Source organism: Podarcis tiliguerta (assembly GCF_965153285.1).
Source record: "Podarcis tiliguerta genome assembly, chromosome: 5".
NCBI classification, from domain to species: domain Eukaryota; kingdom Metazoa; phylum Chordata; class Lepidosauria; order Squamata; family Lacertidae; genus Podarcis; species Podarcis tiliguerta.
In genome coordinates, this window is record NC_139538.1 from 19,010,480 (window position 1) to 19,036,170 (window position 25,691).

Here is a 25,691-nt window from a genome sequence, read left to right on the forward strand (position 1 = left end):
TGGCATGACACAAAATGGCTGCCACATATTAAAGAGCAGGAAAGGAGACAGGACCACAAAAAGGTGCAGCCATGCTCCCCCATCAGCCATACCCATCAATGGGAAAACGGCAACTACATCAGAGGCCACAGCACTTGCTCACCGAGGCACCCACGGGCACCACATTGGTGAATTCTGAGATGGTGACAGATCTAAAATCTTCTAGTGGACTTCATCCTTGAGTGAGGATTTCAACCTGGGTCTCCCCAGCTCTATGAATGAATTTACTTTATTTGGTCATAGACCAGCATAAGCAAAACATCTAAATAAATAGCATAATAAAGCGAGATGAGCGCTGCAACCCCAGAGTCAGTCACGACTGGACCTAACGGTCAGGGGTCCCTTTACCTTTACCTTTATGAATCTAAGCGAATAATTATTAAATAAATGGGAGCAAGAACCAACCATAGATTAAAACATATACATAGACTATTTGATTAAGCATAAAAAATGGGTGAATAAAGACTTGTAAGAAGAATGAAAAAAGACCAGTTAAAACAGCTATATGGGGTGGGCCTTCATTTTAGGACTGATTTGTAGCATAGACCATCCTTCGACGAGTATCTATCATGGCAGTGCAGAATCTGGCAACTGAATATGTGACTTCTGGGCTTCCGTCCTGTAGTAATAGGGAGATGTTGTCTTGTTCTGAACGCCCTGGGGATTTATATAGGATGGGCTGGATAAACCTGGCTTGAATGTCTATATAATACTGGCAATGAAGAAGAGCATGCTCCGTTGTTTCCTGCTGCCCAGAGCCACAGGGGCATTTCCTCTCCTCGTAATGTTTCTACCTATAACGGCCTTCCTGAATTGCTGAAGGCGGGGCCTGACAACGGGCCAAGGTGAAAGCCCTTTGCTGTTTTGGTATTTCGAGATTAGCTATGTATGGCATTTGGGAAGTCAAGTATCTTCTAGTTTCACTAATTAGAAATTTCGGGGACCTGGCTAGGTCTACCTGTCGTTCAGTATCTACCACTCGCTGTTTAATGTTGTTTTTTGCTTGTTCATACCCCATGTCAAGTAAGATCTGTGGATTAAATCCTAAAGTTGTTATATTTTCCACTGCTTGTCTCCATGTTGTTTGAAAATCGTCTTTAATGGTCAAGGAAGCAAGGCCGCTCGGAAGGAAGGCTAGTCTCAGCCAGAAATTAAGAGTGGCGGTCCCCAAGTCTAATCTAAGCAATTAACAGTGATACCACACTGACTCTCATTGATGAAATGCTGCTTCATAATAATAATAATAAAAATAACAAAATAAAAACACAGTAATTTTAGAACTGACAATAAGCCACTGTCAAAGCAAGAGTGAAGAAGTTTGACCTTAAAATCACCCTTTAGGGAACAGTTTAATCAAATATCATGAGAGCTAGAAACCTAGTGTAAAATCTCACAAGTCTATTAGAGTTTCTTGTTTTAGGCCTCTAGAAAGTTCTGCATGTGCTAATCTAATGGTAAAGCTGGAAGAACCTGCCACCACTGTTCTACAGCTTAGTACGCTATCAATAAATCTGAAACTGTGAAATTGAGAAAAATGTGAAAACATTAGGTATGCTATTGTGATCCAAGACACAAAGCTGTCAGGTGTGGGATGCTTATTCCCAACCCTATATGTAATAATGTTACATTTCATTAATCAGGGTATAACAGAAACCCTGAAAATACAGAATCAGTGGTTTCATCAGCCACCAGCCCATTTTGAGAGCCATTCAAAATCTGGAGCCAAATCTCATCATCTTCAGAGAGGTGAACCAGCATCGATCCAGAGACCTGGGAAACGCTCTGTGGAGGCTGCCTTACGCTTGACACCTGCATAACTCTTTCACCGTTATGGAAGAGCGCCGCCCTCAGCGCCTTGCCAGAAACACTCAGGTGATAACTGAAAGAATAGACTCCTCCAGTGTTGGCAGTAAATATGCCTGATTCCTCATGATATGCTTCATTTTCATTCAGGAAAACCTTTTCAAATCTCACCGGGGATCCTGGCAATGGGAAGCTTCTCCTTTTCTGAAGGCCAGCTGAAAAGGCTACAGGTTCGACCGATCTGCAGTCCCCCTTCTGGCCCTTTTCGCCTCTTCGGCCTGGAAGTCCAGTTAGCCCTTCTCTCCCAGGGGCACCGACTGTTCCCTGCATCCCTGCATCTCCTTTTAAACCAGGAGCTCCTTGAATTCCTGGTGGCCCTTCTGGTCCTATCTCCCCCTTCTCACCTGCTACGCCTCTTTCCCCTTTTTCCCCAGGATCACCTTTCTGTCCAGTGTCACCTTTTGGGCCTGGTTCTCCATGTTCCCCTGTGTCTCCCTTTGGCCCCGGAATTCCTATGGGGCCAGGGCTCCCAACCTCACCTTTGTCACCTCTTGGAAAAGAAAAATCGGTAGAGCCACCATATTGTTCTGTCTGATGCGGGGACACTGGTCTACCTACAGCAGCCCTGGATCTGGAATCCCCCCTTTCCGCTGTTCTGCCTTGTCCGACGTCTACAAAAGACCGCAGTTCTCCTCTTCTCCTAGCAAGTCTCAGCACATCTGGAAGGAAACAGGAGCAGATCTTTATCCACTGTCATATAAACTGAGAAAAATTCCCAGTCAAAACATATAGCAAAATTGTAGTAAGCTCAAGTATAAACAGTAACATGCTTATACACACACAGGACCAAACAAATCTCGACTAGCATCACTGCGGGTCCTCATTTATGTTCCAGTTTCTCCTCTGTAAAACATGCAGCTATAGGGGAGGGGGCACTTCAGTGGAAGTGCTTTGTATACAGAAGGTCTCGGACTCAATCCTTGCATCTTTCCTTTAAAAATTCTGGGGAATGTCACTGCATGAGACCCTGTGAAGCTATTGCCACTTCACAGTAGACAGATCTGGGCTTGATGGACAAATGGTCTTACATGGTGCTAGGCAACTGTTTGTGTTCCATGGGGACAAGAAACAGACCACAAAATCTATTACTATAGACCTCCCAGTTGGGTTGGTCCTCTACCTGCAGCCTAATGCAGCAAAATGCAGTTCTTTGATCTACACTGACACTATTCGAGGAGGAGCAACAACAAATAATACTGCTACATTGCTATATAACTGAAATGCCATAACCCAGCCCTTAAACTGAACAATTTCTGCCCAGTATGTTCTACCTTCACCAGCCTATGGGTAACCCTTACATATTGCTTTGTGGTGGGTGCTTAAATCTGACACCCAAAAGGTCCAAGAAACAGCTTCGAATTTTACAGTTAAATGTATGCATGAAAAGATGGTATGAGCATCACAATAGCTATCATCATACTTTGGGTCAATGACTGTAACCATAGGAGTCCCTGAGATCATATTTAAAGAATCATTAAAATGTACTCATTTATATGATACTCTAGTGTGTCTCCAAATGAGCCATTACAGCTCCGTGTGGTGAATTATGCACCCCTCTAGAAAGGATTGTGCTTTTCTCAATTACTGCGCAGGAGGTGCCGAACACATTCATATTCCACACTGAACTGAAACATAATGGTTAATGCCAGGACATGAATCCCCTGGCGTTTTCACATGTGGCTGAAACCACCTTTGAATATATCTTGTGCTGTTTGTGTGAATGGTAGGGATGCAATACAATTAAGAACATTTTAATTGATTAATCGTTAGGTTAAATGTGCCTACACTTACATATGGGTCTAACCAATAGTTCTGATTTTGTATCACAACAGAAATCATCTTAAAAGATGCAGTCTTCCCTAGGGAAGGGAAGGGGATTTGTTTAAATGAAGAATGCAGTCTGCAGTTTTATAAGCATTTCCAAAAAGGTGTTCTGGTTTAATAGTATATTAAAAGTTTTTTAAAGCAATTAGTCTGGTTGATTAATCAATTAAACACCACAGCCACAGTTCATAGCATTCATGCAGAAGCAAAAAAAAAAAAAATCATTTGCAAGCCTCATGAACATTCTGCCCAGCGTAGATCAAAGAGCTGCTTTAAGCTACATGTGGGAAGCTTAAACCCCCACCATGCTTTACTAGCTGGACTGTAGTTCAGTGGAAGAACTCATGCATTGCACACACAAGGTCCCAGTTTCAATCCTCAGCGTCTCCAGGTAGGGCTAGGAAACACTCTTGGTTCAAAACCCTGCAGAGCCTACTGAGGTGGATGGACCAATGGTCTGACTCAGGTCCCATCTGTACAATACATTTAAAATAGTATCCTGTCCCTTTAAAGAACTCCCTGAATCCTGGGGGGTGTAGTTTGTTAAGGATGTTGAGAGTTCTTGGGAGACCCCTATTCTCTTCCACTCACAGAGCTCTGATTCTCAGAGTGGTATAACAAGCAATGGTTCTTCCCAGGGAACTCTGGGAATTGGAGCTCTGTGAGGGGAATTGGGGCTTCTTAACAACTCTTAGCACCCTTAATAAACTACAGTTCCCAGGATTCTTTGGGGGGAACGTCATGGCTGTTTAAAGTGGTAAGATACTGTTTTAAATGTATAGTACAAATGGGGCCTTAAGCCTTGGCCTAACACTGAAGATCCAGAATGCTTTTCTGCTGAGAAGCCATGATGTCTTCAGAACCAGTCATTTTTAGTCTGTTAGTCTGTTGTTTATCCCAATAGTTTTCCAACTTTCTACTTCCCAGGAACTCTTCCCACATTGACATTAGTCAAGAATCTCTTGTATGTCTGCCACGGAGACTCTGTGGGTTGCAAAGGAGTCTGGGAAATGTTTTAGGCTACACACACATACAAAGTGCATGAAGAACATTGGCCATTCCTGGCGGGCCTCATTACTGCTCTGCATATACCCAGGGCTGTTTGTTTGTTTGTTTGTTTGTTTGTTGCAGCCAGTACTCTCTGGAACTCAGTTCTGGCACGTCTCAGGTGGGTACCATTCTAAGCAAACAAGGGAGGTGTTTGTGGTGAGTTCCGGGACCTCTTTTTCCTAGAAAAACAGCACTGCCCCAGATTGCTGCAGCTGAACATTTTGTAGTACCATCAATACTGGAGGACAAGCTTTCCTGAACAGGAACTTGGCAGTTGTTACTGAGGTTCCCATTGAGGAAGCCTTGCTTAGATTACAAGGAGCCCTGGGATTTCCCAGAACACTATTTGAAAACCACTCATTTATCTCAGTCACCTCACGCTGTAGTTACATCTGTCCAAGTCACGCTGCTTCATTGCAGGTGCACCACAGGTTCAGTAGAGTCTTGGGGCTTATTATATAAATTGCAGATGGTCTGCTACCAAATACTACCAGATTATGAGAAGGAGAACATGGGTGTTATGGGTCAGGCAGCTCTGCTGGTGTTTGGTGCTCTGCACACCGGCAAGTTTGTGTGCGAGCCGCGAGGGACACAATTTGTCCATTTACCCGCCGCCGAGTATCTCTTTACTTCATTGCACAGAGCATTTGGATTTGGGGGGATTTTCTGTATGATACTGATCCGGTTGTTTTTAATTAGAAAATAAATGAATGGCGTTCAGTTTTGCTTTTTTGTTTTTAAAAAAGGAAAGAAAGAAAGAAAGAAAAAGATTTTGGCAACCTGAAGGCATTAAGTGATACAATTACCCGCATTCTCTTTTTCACCTTGGTTTCTCTTTTGTCCTTCAGCTCCTGGAATTTTACAGAAGCAGTGTCGCTCAGTATCGGTGCTGTTTCCCTTTGGTGCATTTGAGAAGGCAGGATCTAAGCGGTCGCCAACTGCAAGGCTTTTGTTAATCGCAGAAAATGGAACCAGGCGGGTAGTACGGTTTTCCTCCCTGGAAACACCCATAGCCGGGGACGTATGCTCTGTGTTTGGAGCAGTGAACAATTCCAGGGCCACCTGTTGTCTGGATCCAATGGCACTGGTGGTTGTGGTGGTAGCCCCTGGTTCCAGAAGGTTCTTCTTGCTTCCACCCACCCCGTTAAAGAAAGAGGTTGCCGCAGGTGTCACGGGGATCTGGGAACTCGCTCGACTCCCACCATCTGTGACCAGATCAATTACATTGGTCTCTGGGTCCTGATCAGGGGGAACAGTGAAGGCTTGTTTAGGGTCTTCAGTTTCAGCGACACCGCTGAGTGACTCCATTGTGAAGAGAGGGTAGGGAGAAAAGCTGACGATGGCTGTTGTCCTCGCAGGGCTCCAGAGGGCGCTGGAGAGCAGAGCTTGGATCAGGAGTATGGGAAGCATGTCTGAAAAGGCGCAAATATAGACATAAATACTGACTGAAATAAATTAATATTATAAACCACAGTTGGGAGGAGGGCAGTCATGTTGTTTTGCCGGGATTGTGTTGATTATGCTGATTCACAGGGCTCATGTTGTTTTAAACTTTAACAGCCTCAGACCACCAAGAACCAAGGGTAGCATGATGCTCAGGATGCCAGACTTGGACCAGAGAAGACTAACTCAGGGGAAGAAAGACCAGAACATCTGCCTTGCATGCAGACGGTCCCAAGTTCAACCCCTTGCATCTCTGTGTAATAATAATAATAATAAATTTTATTTATACCCCGCCCTCCCCTCCCCGGCCAGAGCTGGGCTCAGGGCGGCTAACACCAGTAAAATTACAGTAAAAACATAACAGGGGGGGGAAACAATTTAAAATACAGGCTAAAATGCAATTTAAAATGCAGCCTCTTTTTAAAAGTAGCCCATTGATCAAAACCATAAGGGGAGGGAAAACATAAGGGTCAGACTGAGTCCAAACCAAAGGCCAGGCGGAACAGCTCTGTCTTGCAGGCCCTGCGGAAAGATGTCAAGTCCCACAGGGCCCTAGTCTCTTGTGACAGAGCGTTCTACCAAGTCGGGGCCAGTACTGAAAAGGCCCTGGCGCTAGTTGAGACCTAACCACCTTGCGATTTGGGACCTCCAAAATGTTGTCATTTGTGGACCTTAAGGTCCTCCGCGGGGCATACAGATGTTTCCTGTCTCAAACCCTCGAGGGCCACTGCCGGTCAGAGCAGACAGTGTTGAACTTGATGGACCAATGGCCTGACTTGGTGTAAGGCTCCTTTCTATGTTCCAGGGTAACTCCTGCTCAGCCATGGAAGGTCACTGGGCCACCCTTCTCAGTCTAGTCTGCCTCGCAGGGTGGTTGTGAAGGAGGGAAATTCTGAGCCGCCTCTTTGAGCAAATTTAAGATGGACTTGGGCTGAGCAGTCCTTGAAATACAGATTAGTCCTCCAGAACATCTTAGAAGGGATAAAGGACTCTCCCCCACCCTTCCTTTACTGAGGCATTCCCCTTCTGTGCTATATAAAGAGGCTAAAAAAAAAAAAGGTAAAGGACCCCTGACAGTTAAGTCCAGTTGCAGACAACTCTGGGGTTGCGGTGCTCATCTCGCTTTACAGCCCAAGGGAGCTGGAGTTTGTCTGCAGACAGTTTTTCTGGGTCATGTGGCCAGCATGACTAAACCGCTTCTGGCACAATGGAACATCGAATCCAGAGCAGCGCACGGAAACACCGTTTACCTTCCCGCCGGAGCGGTACCTATTTATCTACTTACACTTTTTGGCGTGCTTTCAAACTGCTAGATTGGCAGGAACTAGGACCAAGCAACAGGAGCTCACCCCATCGCGAGGATTCAAACTGCTGACCTTCTGATCGGTAAGCCCAAGAGGCTCAGTGGTTTAGACCACAGCACCGCCCGTGCTCTAAATCTGAGCATTATATAGTTATGGGGCGGGGGGGGGGTGTCACACAGTTTTACATACTTTTTTATATAATATTTTTATTCATTTTCAAATACAAATTTATATAACAAATCTCAGAAATTATCACATAATCTTCTCTTTTTTTTTACTTCCCCCAGTTTCTCTGCCAACCTTCCATTTTGTTTATTTATTCACACATTTTCTAATTTTAATATTGCCTTTAAAATATAACCTCCCCCCACACAGTTTTACATACTGAACCATCCCATATATAAAGTGCGGGGGGGGGGGAATTTAAAACACACACAAATTCCCACACCACTCCAATACCCTTCTTCTTCCAGGATAATTATTATAAATTGCTAGGGGCTTGAGCAGGCCAGTTTCTTCTTTCCACCATCCTTTGTGTTCCTTTTCTGGAAGCGTGGGGCACCCTAAAATTCCATTTCTAAGCTGCTTATTTCATTCATTTTATTTATATCCCACCCTCCTTCCGGAAGGAGCCCAGCGTGACAGACCCAGCAATGATAAAATGTTAAAAATACAACAGCAACAAAACAACAACACAGCAGCTACTAAAACAGTTTAGAACACTCTAAAACAATTTAAAACAGTCTAGAAACAAGGGGTGCCAACTTGATAAAATATTGGGGGGGCAGGTAAGCCCTACCCCACGTAATCAGTCACGTGATACAGGGCATGCACACCATTTGAATGGCAATGCCTATCAGCTGGAGGGCCCTCTAATATTTTATGGGGGGCAAAGGGACCTTGGCCCCTAGGAGTTAGCTCTTACACTAGAAACCACCTAAAACACTCTAAAGACTACATTAGCCATGTTACAACGTTATAAACATTTGGCACTAGATGGCGCTGTAGAGCACAAAACTTTGTCTATGCATTTTACATAGAGTTTTTTTCTTCTTTTGTTATAATGATTTTATTTATAACTTATTTATAGGGGGGGGGGGGTCCCTGTGTGTAGATCCAGCCTAGGAAATACTTTAAAATGTTCTCAGTCAGTGATCTCAGGGTTGCTAGGAACAGTGCTTTTCTGCCGTCAAATGCCTGAGTACCCTGGAATGTTTTTTAAAAATTTCTCCTGAAAGTCAACAATGAGGGAGGCAGATGCACCTCACTAGGGAGGGCTTTCCACAAACTGGGAAACTCCACCAAAAAGGCCCTGTCATGGGTTACTGCCAACTACCTAGACTCAATGGACCTTTTGTTTAAACACCAGTCCATCTGACAGCCCACCAACGGTTTGATTGTACAACATGGAAGCAAAATCATTCTGAATTCCTGTAGGGGGGGAATGGTTAGTAAGCACAAGTAGTAAATTCAAGATGGATGGTTTACCTGGAAGGAGTCTTCAGAATACTCAGATGCTTTCCCCACCGCATCCGTGATGCTGAAATGGCAAACTGAGCTGACTTAAATACTAAAACCTCAAACAAAGACCACGTATTTTGTACAATAAAGAAAAGCATGCAGGAAGGGCTAAGCTACTCTTTGGTATAAATGATTGCTTCCTAGAAAAGCCCGCAAAATGCACTGTTTTGTTGTATTTTAATAAATAAAACTTGTTCTTAATGACCTCTGTTGTCTGAAAAGATAGGTTAGTTTTCCAAACCGGTGATTGCTTCTCAATACCTGTTATTAAGAGGAATAAGGAGCAACTGTTTCCACAGAACTTCCCTCTTTTTCGTTTCTTTCTCGAAAGAAATTAACTTTTTAAGGATTAGATACAACATTTCCAGATGTATTAAAGACCGAAACTAAAGTGTTACATCAAGAATCATTTTTAGCTAACTGTGCTTAGAACTGGTTGCAGCCCTTTGTTTGGAGAGAGGAGGACAGATACAGGGGACCCAATCCAAAGACGTGTCCTAGCATGGTAAAGGGGGGGGGGATTTTAACCCTTTCTGCTCCCATGCCATTTCACTGCTCAAATCCCCTGCTACCAAAGCCACTATCAAGACTGTTACTTCTCTTCAATGCTGCTATTCAGAGGTGAATGACAGCTGGGTTTTGGAAGTGAATGACAGCTGGGTTTTGGAAGAAAAACAGCTCAATAGAAGTTCAAATAATAATAATAATAATAATAAATCATTCCCCCATCCCGTACAGTTACACTCTGTATCAGAGGTCCCCTTGGCTAATTTTTTTTCTGGGCACGAACACTAGTTGAAAATGGTTTCAGCCAAAAGTATTGCAAAAAAAGGAAAAGAAATGGAGAGGAGGCTGAAAAAATAGGCCAGAACTCATGGCTTAATTATGAGAAGAGCAAGTGATCCCCAGTTTGTTTTATTATTTATTTATTTATTTACTTACTTACTTACTTGCTTGCTTATTTACTTACTTACTTACTTACTTACTTACTTACTTACTTATTTCATAGAATTTATATACTGCTTGATTGTAAAATAAAATAAATAAAATAAAATAAATGAAGGCAGTTTGCAAAAAAAAAGATAAACAAAAAAAATGTTAGCAAAAACAAAACATTCAGAAAATTTTGTTGTTGTTGTTTAGTCGTTTAGTCGTGTCCGGCTCTTCGTGACCCCATGGACCAGAGCACGCCAGGCACTCCTGTCTTCCACTGCCTCCCGCAGTTTGGTCAAACTCATGCTGTTAGCTTTGAGAACACTGTCCAACCATCTCGCCCTCTGTCGTCCCCTTCTCCTTGTGCCCTCCATCTTTCCCAACATCAGGGTCTTTTCCAGGGAGTCTTCTCTTCTCATGAGGTGGCCAAAGTATTGGAGCCTCAGCTTCACGATCTGTCCTTCCAGTGAGCACTCAGGGCTGATTTCTTCAGAATGGATAGGTTTGATCTTCTTGCAGTCCGTGGGACTCTCAAATTAAAACCAGCAATAAACTAAAAACACTTTGGGATTCTAGATATCTGGGTAAGCATGTCTAAACAAAAAACATTTTTGGCAGGTGCCAAAAGAAGTTCAGTGAAGGCACCTGTCTGATATCCATTGGCAAGGAGTTCCACAGTGTAGATGCCAAAAAGATCAATTTCTTACAGATGCGGAATGGGTATAATGTGGGACCTGTTGAGTCTGGCTCAGTCCTCTCCCCGCATACACAACAGGGTTTCTCCCCAAATATGCGGAGGGAGAGCCTCAGTATTTGCCACAATACCCCTGGTGTTTACATAATTGAGTGACAACAACAGTATTTCCTAAAATTCTATAATTGCAACAATAGGCAAAAGGAGTACTGTGGATTACCTGGCGGCACCCACAAAAATAGAAAACAAGGAACAACTGCCAACGTCTGAATGAATGAATTCCTTATTTCCTTTCCCAGCAGCAACTTCTATTGTGATTGCAGGTTTAGCACATTGCAGGTACCTTCTAGTCCACTAGAGAGCAACAATAGACCATTTTTTTATTCCCTTGTTTGCTTCACATTTTTGGAAAGGCATCTCTTCAGAGGCCCACGCATTTTCTTATCTCATTTATTTATTTATTCATTCATCAAAGTGGAGAAAATCGCACTAAAGTGATGGTGAAATTTCTCAGGGACTTAAAAAAAAACCAAAAACTATGCGGAAATGTGGAGTATGGGGAAAAGGAGAAACTGAAATTGACAGGTTTGCCCATATCACCACAGTTAATTTATATGTCGCCAGTTCCCCATGGACATATGCCTCACGATTTTCAGGTGAGACCCTTAAAAGACAACACAGAGCAGGATGCAAGGTATACTGCAATTTTGGTGCTGAGTTCAGTGAAAGCATGAAATGTCAGAAATAGTCAGGCACTTGCACTAAATGCCTCATGTGAATGCCAGGGCTTGCCCCCATCCCCACCCCCAACTAAAATTGACCACGTTTGCTTATCCTTAGGGCTGGTGTACATGTACGCGGATGGCGCTGTGGTCTAAACCCCTGGACCTCTTGGGCTTGCCGATCAGAAGGTTGGCGGTTTGAATCCCCACTATGGGGTGAGCTCCCATTGCTCTGTCCCAGCTCCTGCCAACCTAGCAGTTCAAAAACACACCAGTATGAGTAGATAAATAGGTACCGCGGTGGCGGGAAGGTAAATGGTGTTCCGTGCGCTCTGGTTTCTGTGACGGTGTTCCGTTGCACCAGAAGCGGTTTAGTCATGCTGGCCACATGACCGGGAAAGCTGTCTGTGGACAAACGCCGGCTCCCTCAGTCTGAAAGCGAGATGAGCGCCGCAACCCCATAGTCGCCTTTGACTGGACTTAAGCATCCAGGGGTGCTTTACCTTTTTACCTTTACCTGCATGTACCCACTCCTCCTCTATAACCATGCATGCTGTCCTGAATGTATGGAAAGGCTTGTAAAAACAACCAGGGAGGATCCAGATGAGAAAGGTCTTCAGAAAACTGGAGTGAAATTGTTTTCTCCCTTCCTGCATTCATTACTTCCCTGGAGCAGAAGCAAATCACAGTAATAATCTTTGCTCAAAAATGCAGCACTCCCACAACAGACCCTGTGATTATCACATGGAAGAAACTATACTTTACAGACTGAAAATTAAGCTCATTTCCTCTTGGGCGTTCTGAGCCTCTACCTTGGATATCCTTGAACGAACTGGAAAGTTGCCATGAATCATTACCTCCCACCAAAAAAACCAAAAACAAAAAACCCTCAAATTAATAGAAATTGGATTAAAAGATTATCTGTTTTTTTAGGTTGCAATCCTAAAGACTCTTTCCAAGTAATAAATCCCACTGATCTCTCAAAGGGGCTTATTTCCGAATAGACATGCAAAGCATTTTTGCTGTTATTTACTCAGATACATTCAGGGCACTCTCAGACTGTTACGATTTCAAGTGGGATTCACTTTCCTAAGAGCAAATTCAAAGTGTACAATTACAATTGATTTTATATTCTAGGACATCAAACCCGCTTCCCCCGAAAATCTGACTTCTGTGCAAAAAGGAAAATGACAGAAAAATGCGATGGAGAGTGTGAAGTAACATCATTGATACAACATCATAATCTCACCAAAACCAAATAAGGATGAATGTTCAATAAAAACAGGTCATCTGGAAGGGATCTCAGAATAGCCTTTTGCACTATTACGGAAATCAATAGCATTTGGCCTCTTGGGGGTCTGTTGTTTTTGGATCTGTTTTTAGTGGTTCACCGCCTAGGTGAGATTTGCACTGGGGTCTTCACCGCTCAGAGTCTTCAGTACCGCATCAAAGATCACAAAGGTTTTATGATTTGTTTGTGTATTGTGAATTTTCCCACAAAGCATTTGGAAAATATTTTATGATTTGCCTTGCACCAGAAGGACCTTAAGAAAAGCCCTGTTCGCCAACTGATTAGAAGGAGAAGAGATAGTAAAGTGATGCCAACTGAAAACAGTTGAAGGTTTATATGAGAAATGCTGCAGTAAATGGAGCCAAACAAACAAAAAAATCTGAATAAAAGCAGCCTTTCACCATCATCAGGATGAATGCTGAATAAACAGATCATCTTAGTTGTTTGTCTCTACTCAGGTTGCCATTTCAAAAAGTAAAAATCAGGAAAGTTGTTGAGCTTTTTTTATTAGGAAATCACTGCATGTGCTAAATGAAGGCGTATTGTGAAGCTATTCAACCCAAAACAGCAAGATACATCCAGCAGATGGCAATCTTACCCAATCAGAAGCATTTTTGCCATGAAGAAGGCAGCAATACTTCAAAGCCAACTACCTTTATGCCATGCTTATTCTGTATGCATAATATGGATCTATTTTAATACCACACAATCCATTCTGCCTGGTACTATAAAGGCCGGCTTGTCTTATGAACCACAGGCTTCACTGATTTGTACATTGCTTTTACCCTGCTCCATTACATTGCAAGGCTGGTCAACACGGACTGAACATGTGCCTGCAAATTATTTTCCACAAAAACTAAACGCTTTGTAAAATAATGCCCCTGAAACAGAATAGACCGTCCAAAGTTAGCAACAACAACAAAACGTGACAGTAATCCATGATGGGGGTAGATTTACTAGCAGGATAAAGAAGGGCCAAACCAGATGTGACGGTGGCTTCTAGTTAGTGTGCTTAAACCTGGATCTACTACAGTCATGGATGCAGGTGGCACTGTGGGTTAAACCACAGAGCCTAGGACTTGCCGATCAGAAGGCGGTTCAAAGCCCCGTGACGGGGTGAGCTCCCGTTGCTCGGTCCCTGCTCCTGCCAACCTAACAGTTCAAAAGCATGCCAGTGCAAGTAGATAAATAGGTACCGCTCTGGTGGGAAGGTAAACGGCATTTCCGTGCGCTGCTCTGGTTCTCCAGAAGCGGCTTAGTCATGCTGGCCACATGTCCCGGAAGCTGTACACCGGCTCCCTCGGCCAATAAAGCGAGATGAGCGCCACAACCCCAGAGTCGGTCACGACTGGACCTAATGGTCAGGGGTCCCTTTAACTTTACTACAATCATATAGTAAGCAGAGGCGGACTCTAATTTAAGGAACAAGAAAGTGATGGGTAACAGGAATGAGGAAGTGCAAGTAAGGAGAAAGCGAAGTCCGTGTGCACTTGTTTGCTTTCTATCTCTCTGGGCAGCTAATCTGGAGGAGTGGGGAGAAGAGTGATCAGAGGCAGTGGCACCCACAGCAGTCACTCAAATCCAGAGGTGCCTGTGAGCCTAAAAAAAGGTTTGCATGTACATGGGGAAGTATAAATAACAAGTTGGAGGGAGAGAGTCTGAATGATACCACAACAGGGCCAAAGGACTAACATGCCCAGTTTTTCCAATTGGCTTCCAGGTGGAAAAATCAAAATTGGAAACAGAATTGTTAGAACCCAAAACTAAGATATTGTCAAGAATGTATAATTTGCTGCTGAAATGGAATACACAGGATGAGGAAGTGAAATCAGCAATGATTAAGTGGGCACAAGATGTTGGTCATAATATAATGCTAGCTGACTGGGAACGGTTATGGACCACTGGTATGAAATTTACGGCATGTAATGCCTTAAGAGAGAATATAATGAAAATGATTTACAGATGGTACATGACACCAGTCAAACTAGCAAAAATTTACCATATGCCCGATAATAAATGTTGGAAATGTAAAGAATCTGAAGGTACCTTTTTTCACCTTTGGTGGACATGCCCAAGGATTAAGTCCTTCTGGGAGATGATTTATAACGAATTGAAAAAAAGTGTTTAAATACACATTTCGGAAGAACCCAGAAGCCTTTCTCCTGGGTATGGTCAACCAACAGGTTCAGGCGAAGGATAGGACATTTTTTATGTACGCCACAACAGCAGCAAGAATACTCATCGCACAGTATTGGAAGACACAAAAACTACCCACGCTGGAAGAATGGCAGATGAAGGTTATTGACTATATGGAACTAGCAGAAATGACTGGCAGAATCAGAGACCAGGGAGAAGAGACGGTGAAGGAAGACTGGAGGAAGTTTAAAGACTATTTACAGAAACACTATAAGATAAAGAATGATTGATGACATCAGATTGAATTTAAAAGAATATTAGTATAAAAACTTAAGGATTAAGAAAGATCAATGTTTTAAGATATATGGAAATGTGATTGTGTTAAGATATTAAGATCAAGTTGAACTAAAGATAAGCCAGAGGGAAAGAATTTACTGTCAGAATATAAGATCTAGAATACAGAGTGGGAAGGTCTGGGGAAGTCGCAGACCCAGGTTAATGTTAAATAATGCAAAGACACAATGATTGTTTTTAACTTTTTCTTTTATTTTTTCTTTTACACTGTATTTCGTAAATTTGTTGCTGTATTGTCTGTATGTGTTGTTTTTATCTTCTTTTTTGTATCTGTTTGTTTGTTTTGTGTGTTTACTGATTGTAAAAATAATAAAATATCAATTTTTTTAAAAAAACATGCCCAGTTTTTCCCTAAGCCAGTGCCCTGATCTATCTCAGTACTGCCCATCCCAAGGCTGTTGCAGAATATTTGTTGAAGAAACCTACATAAAGGCTAGCTACATGAAAAAGATCACGTCAATTGGGGCCTCAAGGCTTTTGTGCAAAGTATGCCTCCATGAGCAGTTGTGGAGGAGGGTGACCAAAACTGTTAAGCAGCTGTAAATAAACCCGAGGCCCCAATGAGAGATGAAACCATGAGGGGGCTCAACAGTCCTTGAGGCAAGCTGAAGGGAGCCAACACTGCTACGGACATCACCATACCTGGCCATTACAGATGAATAGACCCACAGCTGTAAGGAATATATGAGCCTTCCCTAGCGCTGTGGGCAAAACCCTCAGGCACCGGTGAAAGAAATACTTGTACTGTTTGTTGAGTGTCATTCTCTACACCTTTCCTCATTCTTGTTTGTTAGCTACAGCCGTTCCCTTGATTTTTGCTTTGCTACAAATACTTTCGCACGTAAACATTTGGAAATGTCATTCTTCTAATGCCAATGTTTGAGGAAACCCTGAAGGCAAGAATTGAAGTGGCACACCATCTCTCCCAGGGTATGGCGGGAGAGGACACTGCTCTCACAACACAAACACTTTTGTTTGTTTGTCTACTTTGGCTTTTCATTGTGCAGTTAACTCACAACTTATGTGCATTTCACATGCGTGATTTCAACTGCTGAAGGCCAGCCGGTTGAAAGTGCACAAGCCAAATGCACAAAAGGCAGACAGCTTAAAAGCTCTTTTGTGCAGGGGTTTCCCAGCACAGAAGGAGCTTTTCAGCTCTCTGCTTTGCTTAAAAGCTGTTTGCCTTGCTTGTGGGAGTAAGGTCCATTTGGTGCACTGACTTTGGAAGGTAAGATTGCTCGCATGGGGTGGTTCCAAGGGGGTGGTGCAAGCATACACATTTTTGCATATATACACAACCCCAGAACATAAAGGGAAAGGGAAAGGGACCCCTGACCATTAGGTCCAGTCACAGATGACTCTGGGGTCGCAGTACTCATCTTGCTTTACTGGCCGAGGGAGCCGGCATACAGTTTCCGGGTAATGTGGCCAGCAAGACTAAGCTGCTTCTGGCGAACCAGAGCACTGCACAGAAATGCAGTTTACCTTCCCGCCGGAGCGGTACCTATTTACAGTGGTACCTCGGGTTAAGTACTTAATTCGGTTCCATCACTATTGCCCAGAATTAAAGTATAGTCCCATCTTTAAACTGATTTACAGTGGTACCTCAGGTTAAGTATTTATTTCATTCTGGAGGTCTGTTCTTAACCTGAAACTGTTCTTAACCTGAAGCACCACTTTAGCTAATGGGGCCTCCTGCTGCCGCCACGCCGCTGGAGCACAATTTCTGTTTTCATCCTGAAGCAAAGTTCTTAACCTGAGGTACTATTTCTGGGTTAGCGGAGTCTGTAAGCTGAAGCGTATGTAACCCGAGGTACCACCATATCTACTTGCACTGGCATGCTTTTGAACTGCTAGGTTGGCAGGAGCAGGGACCGAGCAATGGGAGCTCACCCCGTGGCAGGGATTTGAACCGCTGACCTTCTGATTGGCAAGCCCTAGGTTCTGTGGTTTAGACCACAGCACCACCCGTGTCCCTACCCCCAGAACATAACCCCTGCATAAGATGTGGGTTAACTGTAGCTTGAGATGTATGGGGTGTTAAGGGGAGGGGTAGACACCTGCTCCTTCTGGGGTAGTTTGTCCACCTTTGGTCCCCACCCTGCACTCAGCTCTCAACTGTGGCTTCTAGAAGCTGTCAGCATGCGACAGTGGCCACACCCCAGGAAACAGCCAGGCTGTCATGGAGTTAATTACCACTGGATTTCTCCGTCTTCCATCTGTACTTTGTGTGTTCAAGGGGAATTCACTAAGATGGAATGGTGAATCAGAGATTCTTGGTCCGTGCTGCAAGGGGCAATCACTGCCTCGTGGCACTAGCTTTACTATGCAGCCTACTAAAGGGGTTTGTGGATGCAGAAAAATATATTTCTAGCTTTCAGCCTGCAGCAGTGACCACAAACACAGAACTCAGCCACACCTGACCAAAGGAATATTCCACTCCAGCCAATGTTGTTTTTCATGGCCATTATTACCATGTTTTCTGGACCAAATATTTTCTTTCTGGTTTTCGCTTTTCTGACATGCATGTGTGTTTTTCCTTCCCACCCCCCTCTAAGGTAAGAAAGGAGCTCCATTCTTTTGGGTAAATGACAATTCTGCCTAAATAACCTTGGAGCAGAATCCTTCCCAATGTGGCTGCTGCTGCCACACTGACCAAGACAGCAAGTGGGAATGCCTGTTTCTGAATAAAACTGCAAGATTCTCATTTACAAGTAAAAGAAGAAGAATGTCCTGATTGGCTGCTTGAAGGAAAGGGGGATTTTTAACATACTCAGAGATTATGGAAATATTCTTTTCCTCTTTCAACACACAAACATACACAATATTCTGGTACAGTTCTCGTGCTTGCGTTCCTCATTTATGTTACTAGAGGACAATCTGCTAATCATGTGAATCCATTACTGTGGTAGTAAATGTATGCGCAATGTATTTACTCCCTCAGGTTTACTGGAAGTGCAGATTACAGCCTGGAAAAGGGTGTGGTCTCTTCTCAGGTACACATATACACCTGCATGCTATCTTACGTTTATCTGTGTTAAACCTTCAGCATACATAGATTGTAGCCAACTGTGGGTGGCCCTGAGATAATGCTTCAGGTTATAGCCAAGAGAACAGTCCCTGAAAAACAAAACTAGGGTATGCACTAAAAGGTTCAAAAGGTAAAGGTACCCCTGCCCGTACGGGCCAGTCTTGACAGACTCTAGGGTTGTGCGCCCATCTCACTTAAAGAGGCCAAGGGCCAGCGCTGTCCGAAGACACTTCCGGGTCACGTGGCCAGCGTGACATCGCTGCTCTGGCGAGCCAGAGCCGCACACGGAAACGCCGTTTACCTTCCCGCTAGTAAGCGGTCCCTATTTATCTACTTGCACCCGAGAGTGCTTTCGAACTGCTAGGTTGGCAGGCGCTGGGACCGAACAACGGGAGCGCACCCCGCCGCGGGGATTCGAACCGCCGACCTTTCGATCGGCAAGCCCTAGGCGCTGAGGCTTTAACCCACAGCGCCACCCGCGTTCAAACACATGCCAATTTCAAAACAGAACAAACTCTTAGGCAACTGGTGAATTTTACAGCCAGAAGCATGGTGGAAGCCTCAAATATAGGCAAGGCAGTTCGCAACATAAAAATGTGAATACAAAATACAACCGGGGTTTTTTGTTTTTTACTGTGTAAGTTTTATACTCCATTCTACTGAGTTGCTACTGAGCAAAATCAAACCTCAATTGCAATCCGATGAATATTGGTGCGCTGGCCAGTTTTGGGCATGATGTGCACTATATGTTGATTGACTCACCAGATTAACATAGAGGACTAGAAAATTTCAGGGGGGAAATTGTGTCCACCATCCCAGGGTTGTCCTCACTTTCGGTGTTTCCCCCAACCACTGAAGGAAAGTGTGGTTTTATGGAAGTAGTGGGTACAAACTTCTGGGTCATAGTTAAGCAACACATGCATTGCACATCTTTCCATATCTTGTTATTGCTTATGCAAGACCTGCAAGTTTAAGGGCAAGGAGTCTTCATGTGAGATATCTGTGCTTGCTGGAACATGAGTCAGATGTATGAGTCATCTGTTTGCCCCCTTTTGAGCAGGTGGCTTTGCAGGTGAGCCCTGGACCTCCCTGGTCAACTGGCCTATCGCAGGCCAGATTGTATTCCTGCAGCCAATTGGGCCAATGGCTCTGAACAACCACAAGCAAGACGTGGCTAATAATGCACTCACAAAATATTTATAGCATTATACTGTTTCACAATTCATAAACAGAAGACATGAAATCACAAATAATAGGAGTCAAATAAACAGAAATGGTAGACGTGGTCAGTCACTATCGAAGAACACTAAGATGGAGGCAAAAATGCCTTTCTACAGTCAACATCCTGCAAATGTGTGGTGATAGGTACTCCGAACATAGCAATATGGTACTCCGAGCACAGCAGCAGACAGAACAGTTCTTCCGGGATAATCAACTGTTTCAATGATAATTCTTCATCAGCTGGCAATAATATGAAATGAAATCCATTATATACAAGTAATACAGAAATCAAAATAACAGACCTGCATATATACAACCAATAATAAATACATACCAAATAAATTGTCCCTGCGGGTACATCAAATAGCCATGGATCAGCTATCACTTAAAAGTGTAGTAAGCCGATACTGTTGGCAGAATCCTAGTAGCATTATAAAGCAACCCACAGGTGCACTGAATCACATACAATTTCAGGAAATTTAAAGATACAGTATCCAAAATCTAGGACAGAGAACACAAACAGTAGCCATCTTGTCTGAAAACTTAAATAAAACAATTAAAATCTAATTCAGTTTTCAACCCCCCCCCCCCCAGGTGCAGAAATTTAAATAGGTAAATCAATTTAGTTTCTTGTTGGTTAGTAGTAATTTTTAGTAATTTGACGTGATCTCTCCTCATCCCAAATTTTCTCTGATTAACCCACAGGACCGTGTAAAGTAGGTCTGTATCTGCATGATGGTGTTTTACAAAGTGCTCAGCTAAAGATGCCTCCATGGCTTGATTCCTAATGTGGGATTGTTGCTCTCCTATACAGACACCAACCGCTCGTGTTGTCAATCCAATGTAAAGCAGATTGCAATGGCATCTTATCAGACCATCTTACCATCTTTGGTCAGACACGTACTGAAATGACGGGTGGTAAATCTAAAGCTAGAGTGATCATCATAGATCTCTTTCGTCTGTAAAACAAGAGGACAAGATACACATCTACCCCATTTATGATGACTCAACGGGCTGGAACTAGTGGGAGAACGTGTCAATGTAAGGTCAGAATGAACCAATATGCCTTTAATTGACCGAGTTTTTCTAAGGCCAATAAGTGGAAAATCAGAACAGCCTTGGACATTCCACAAGATATGCCAGTGTTTTCTTATGATCCTAATGATCCTATCTGAATACGTGGTAAATTCTAAGGATCCCGTGATCCATGTATTGGACAATGTTTGTGGCGTAAGGGAAAAATGTGATGAGCAATTCTTAGCTAAGGATCTTTTTTCGCCAAATTAATCACTCAGTTAGGATATCCTCTGGAAAGTAAAGAACTGGACAGGGCATCAGCTCTACTTAAAAAAATCATTCTGTAATGAAGAATTCCTCTTAATTCTCAATAGTTGGCCATACAGTAAGTTATCCTTAAGATGCCTGGGATGGAAGGAGGATTAATGCAATAAAGAATTACAATCAGTGGGTTTTCTGAAAGGTTTCACAAGTAAGTATCCATCCTGTTTTACCACCTCAACATCTAGAAATGTACAGGAAATGGTACTATGATGTCCTGGAAAAGAGTTGGTGTATTTTCCCCTCATCTTCCTCTGAGCTGTGACCTCCCTCAAACCCTTGTTGTAATTCTGAACTGTCTTCTTCTTCTCTGTATGGGTCAGGCTGGGGAGGTGGTCTCCACCATTCCTCCTCTGCCCAGTGCCTGACCTAACCTTTCTAAGAGTAGTACAAATGGAACAGAACAGAATTCAGAGAACATAACAGAGCTAGGGCAAAATTTTCCAAATTCTGATGGCCAGGTCACAGTTGTTTTTCTGGATTAATGTGGAAACATGTTTTACTTGTTCAAACCAAAAAAATGATGTGTCTTAAATGTCTTGATCAGCTCCTAGAACAACAAGCAGGCAATCTCCTTCAACTGCAGGTCAACCCAGCTAACATTGCCCTCTTACATAAATCAGTTTAAAGATGGGACTATACTTTAATTCTGGGCAATAGTGATGGATCTGAGCATCCAATACCTGCGCTCAATTCAAACACACACACAGTACAGTGTAAACAGGGTTTGGATTGCACCCTTACTTATTTAAATATACAACAAGAGTTTAATATCACCATTTCCTTCAGTAAATTGTCAGAGAAGTAGTAAGCCTTTGCAAGCCAAAACAATATAATACCTGCCTTTTGTAACACAATAAAACATTACATCCCTTTGCATCATTGGGGCCTTTGCCATTTAATAGCATTAGAGCAACTTTTATACAGCGTTCACTAGGCTTTATAGAAGACCCATTAATCTTAGTCCTTTGAAGGTATCATTATTGCAAATATGACTCTTCTTTTTGCAAACCTAGCAATTGTAACCCTTTGCTAGTCCTTTGATACCTTCAAAGGACTCATTTGAACTAGCTCCAGGTTGTCAGTCTTCTGACAAAAAACTGTGATCTCATTTGTTAAGGAATTGCTGTGACACTCACATTTCCCATTTAATTGTTTTTAAAGCACAATTCAATCTACTGGAGATTAGCAAAGGACAAGATGTTTTTATTTGTGGCTTCCAAGAGTCTTCTTGGAACTGCTTTACACATAATGAGGAAAGGAGAGTTACTCAAAGTGTAAAGAAGGAATGTGTAAAGAAAGAGTGTAAAGAGACACCCAGAGAGGAGCTCACACCTGTTTTGCTCTGCCACTTTCCTTTGAGCTCAGGGCAATGCTTCGGTGAGCCTGAGTGTGTCATCCGAACCTAGGATCACGGTTAAGTTCTATTCCTTAGCAATTATTAGTAACCAAGAACACACCTTGTGCAGTTAAGGAAAACAGTGCATAACCACTACCCCAGGTTTGAGTGGCATGCTAAACCAAACCTTGGTTTAACTGCCATCAGAGCCAGCCCACCGATGAGGCGTGGTGAAGCACCTGCCTCAGGTGGCAGAAGTACAAGAGGTGGTGCCCCGCACTCCCCACCACTGCCAGAATGCCCGTCTCTCCAGCAAAAGGGGGACATTCCAACAAGCAGCGACACCTTGTGGAATGCCACAGCTCTTGCCGAGTTTGGTGAGAGGTGGTATGCCTGAGAACAGCACCACCACTCATCTTCTCCGGCCCGGTTTGGCAAGACGGGGGCATTGAGGGGGGGAGGACAGGGAGCAATACATTCACAATTTGCCTCAGGTGGCAAAACAGGATGGGCCATCCCTGACTTCCATGCCACACTGAGCTAAAAGGACTGGGAACGAGCAAAGCAGCTGCAATCTCCTCCCTGTAAGCCAGCACATTCACTCTAAGTAAGCCATGGTCTTCACACAGCATTATGGAACTTGGCCCTACAGAAGGCAGCGATAGCCACCAACTTCTTCTTTTTTTGTAAATGCTTTTTATTGGTTTTTCCTTTAATACAGACAAACAAAATACAGTGAAATTTAACAGTCGTTTACCCACATTCTTTCCCCACACTCTGCTGAGCATTGACTTTCTTCCCTTCCTTCAACAGGCTTTCTTACTTCAATTACCACCAACTTCGATGGAGAACCGGGCAAATTCAGAAAAGATACAGCTACCAATGGCTGCTACCTGAGATGGCTATGCGTGCCCACAAGGTCGGAGGCAGTATGCTTTGGAATATCAGTTACTAAAAACCACAGGAGGGGACAATGCTCTTGACTCAGGTCGTGCTGGCAGGCTCTGGTTGGCCACAGTAAGAAGAGAATGCTGGACTAGATGAGACACTGGCCTGATCCAGCCAGGTTATTATGGTTTATTTTACAATTACATGGAAATAAAACCAATGTGTGGGATGGATGGCAGACCTAGACCGCATTGTTTTTTAACCAGCTATGAGTGTGAATTAGTACAGGTCCGTATAGTTAACGCTATGGTTTTCCCAGTAGTGATGTATGGAAGTGAGAGCTGGACCATAAAGAAGGTTGATCGTCGAAGAATTGATGCTTTTGAATTATGGTGCTGGAGAGTCCCATGGACTGCAAGAAGATCAAACCTATCCATTCTTAAGGAAATCAGCCCTGAGTGCTCACTGGAAGGACAGATCCTGAAGCTGAGGCTCCAATACTTTGGCCACCTCATGAGAAGAGAAGACTCTTGAGAAGAGAAGGAGGTGTAACTGTTGAGACATCTAACAGACTCCAACTGTCAAGTTCTAACCTTTTGTGATCCACAGTACATCAGCCTGCTGCGCTGTCCCATCATCTGCAACATAAAAGATCACCACGAAACAAGTTCAAACGTGAAAAAGCAGCCTCAGTTAAATCCTCAAAGAGATGTCCAGCATTATAAAGTTTGCAGCACAGTGATCTTAACATAAAAAGGAGTGGCTGATGAGTGTCCCTGAGTCACCTCCAGGTTCCTTAAATAGGTGCCATCTGGTTCTTCAGTTAACAAAGAAAGGGATGGGAGGTTTGTCACCACAGGCCTGCAAGTGCAAATGGGATAATACACACCTGATTGACTTTGAGGACACTAGGAGGGTTGCTTGCTATGTATACTGGAGAGCAAAAAGCAGAAACTGTAACTGTTGAGACATCTAACAGCCTCCAGCTATGCACTTTTGAGGCAACCTATGCAGGGCCGTCTTTACCCAGGGGTGCAAGGGGTGTGGGGCACCTGGGCACCGAATTCTGGGGGCCCCCAGGCACCTGCCGCTGAAGCCGCCTAAGCTCTTAACTATCTACCTGTTATGAAATAATAAATAATGTCGATCAAGCTAGAAAAACAAAATACATATATACCTAGGTATTACCAAAATGTATCAACTTTGTGTGCTCAGTTACCAAAGACGTGCCGTGCCAGCGGCAGCGCTTGTCATTCACAACGGCGCCACTTGTCAAACTCAATTATTTGGGGGTGCTGGGCGGATTTTTGCACCCCAGCAGCACATATGGTAAAGACTCCCCTGAACCTATGGGGAAACATTTGCATATTCCCTCTTTCACAAGTTATGTCAAACACAGTGGTATGGTGGCAAATTCAGAAGTGCAGGGTCTCTTTGTGATAGTCACAACTGTACCTGCTCACAGCCGTGCCGCTTCTAAGATCATGCAATAATCTTATATTTATACAATTATACAATAAAAATTAGGGATGCATTGCAACAACTGTTGCTATTCTCCACGGGTTGCCTTTCTGCAAGATGTAATATTTTCTCTGTGCATGCGTGGATAAATTATTGCGAGTACGCCAATGTGTTCTTGACTTGTGTTTTCTAGGAAGTTCCATTGTTCGTGACAGAACATGCAAACCATTCTCATGAAATTGAAGCACATGGTATCCTCGCCCTGTGTACTTAAATGCTTAACTTTGGAGCATACAGCTGCTAAGAAGCTCCCCTTTCATGCCAGTTGGACAGTATCTCTTGGAGCAGTGGTGTAGCGTGGGTTGCCAGTGCCCAAGGCAAGGCATGTATTGTACCCCATAACCTGTGACAGCACTGGTATGGCAATAGTAGTCCACTCACCTCCTTGATCAGTCCCTGCCACCTATTTCTCCCTTTCTACCTTCAGTTCAATGCAGGTCACAGCCACCGGCCCAAAAATAATAAAATAATATCATGGGGTGAATGTGGCCCTTTCCAACCGCATTGGGAGCATGTTCCTTCCCTCAAAGAATTCTGGGCACTGCCGTTTGTTGACGGGGGGTGGGAATTCTAACTCTGCGAGGGATAAACTTCAAGGCCCAGAATTCTTTGAGGGAAAGAAAGGGTTTTAAAGGTGCTTTGAAGGCACAGTGTGTGGTGTGAAGGAGTTTGCAGTTCTTTTTCATACAGGTGTCTCCAAGGTGGTTTGTAGGAGCGGGCCTTTTTTTCGAGGGTGGGGAGTGGGAGCAGCCTTCAGCCTACCAGCTATTGCTGGACTGGGACATGGGTGGCAGTGTGGTCTAAAGCACTGAGCCTCTTGGGCTTGCCAAAGATTGGCGGTTAATGGGGTGAGCTTCTGTTGCTGTCCCAGCTTCTGCCAACCTAGCAATGTGAAAACACACCAGTGTGAGTAGATAAATAGGTACGGCTGTGGCGGGAAGGTAAACAGCATTTCCATGCACTCTGGTTTCCATCACAGTGTTCTGTTGCACCAGAGGCGGTTTAGTGTGTGGACAAACGCTGGCTCCCTCGGCCTGAAAGCGAGATGAGCGCCACAACCCCATAGTCATCTTTGACTGGACTTAACCGTCCAGGGGTCCTTTACCTTTACCTATTGATGGACTACATCTCCCATCATCCCGCAGCACTGGCCTGGCTGGCGGGGATTGAGAAGTCCGA

At 43.7% G+C, this 25,691-nt stretch overlaps 1 protein-coding gene across 3 annotated transcripts; it reads right to left on the bottom strand.

Annotated features, from left to right (window-relative positions):
• Positions 1 to 555: 555 nt before the first annotated feature.
• Positions 556 to 24,945, bottom strand: LOC310678365 (uncharacterized protein). Of its 3 annotated transcripts, none has more exons than XM_083442267.1 (3): positions 24,894 to 24,945; positions 5,583 to 6,188; positions 556 to 2,561 (listed from the first exon to the last, which is right to left on the bottom strand). In XM_083442267.1, exons 2-3 carry the CDS (start codon positions 6,184 to 6,186, stop codon positions 1,672 to 1,674), a joined length of 1,494 nt encoding a protein of 497 aa, XP_083298393.1. In that variant the 5' UTR covers positions 6,187 to 6,188; positions 24,894 to 24,945; the 3' UTR covers positions 556 to 1,671. The 3 variants fall into 3 exon arrangements, with proteins under 3 accessions (XP_083298393.1, XP_083298391.1, XP_083298392.1); XM_083442265.1 differs by lacking the exon at positions 24,894 to 24,945 and adding an exon at positions 11,911 to 11,998; XM_083442266.1 differs by lacking the exon at positions 24,894 to 24,945 and adding an exon at positions 9,012 to 9,050.
• Between the last annotated feature and the right edge of the window lie 746 nt (positions 24,946 to 25,691).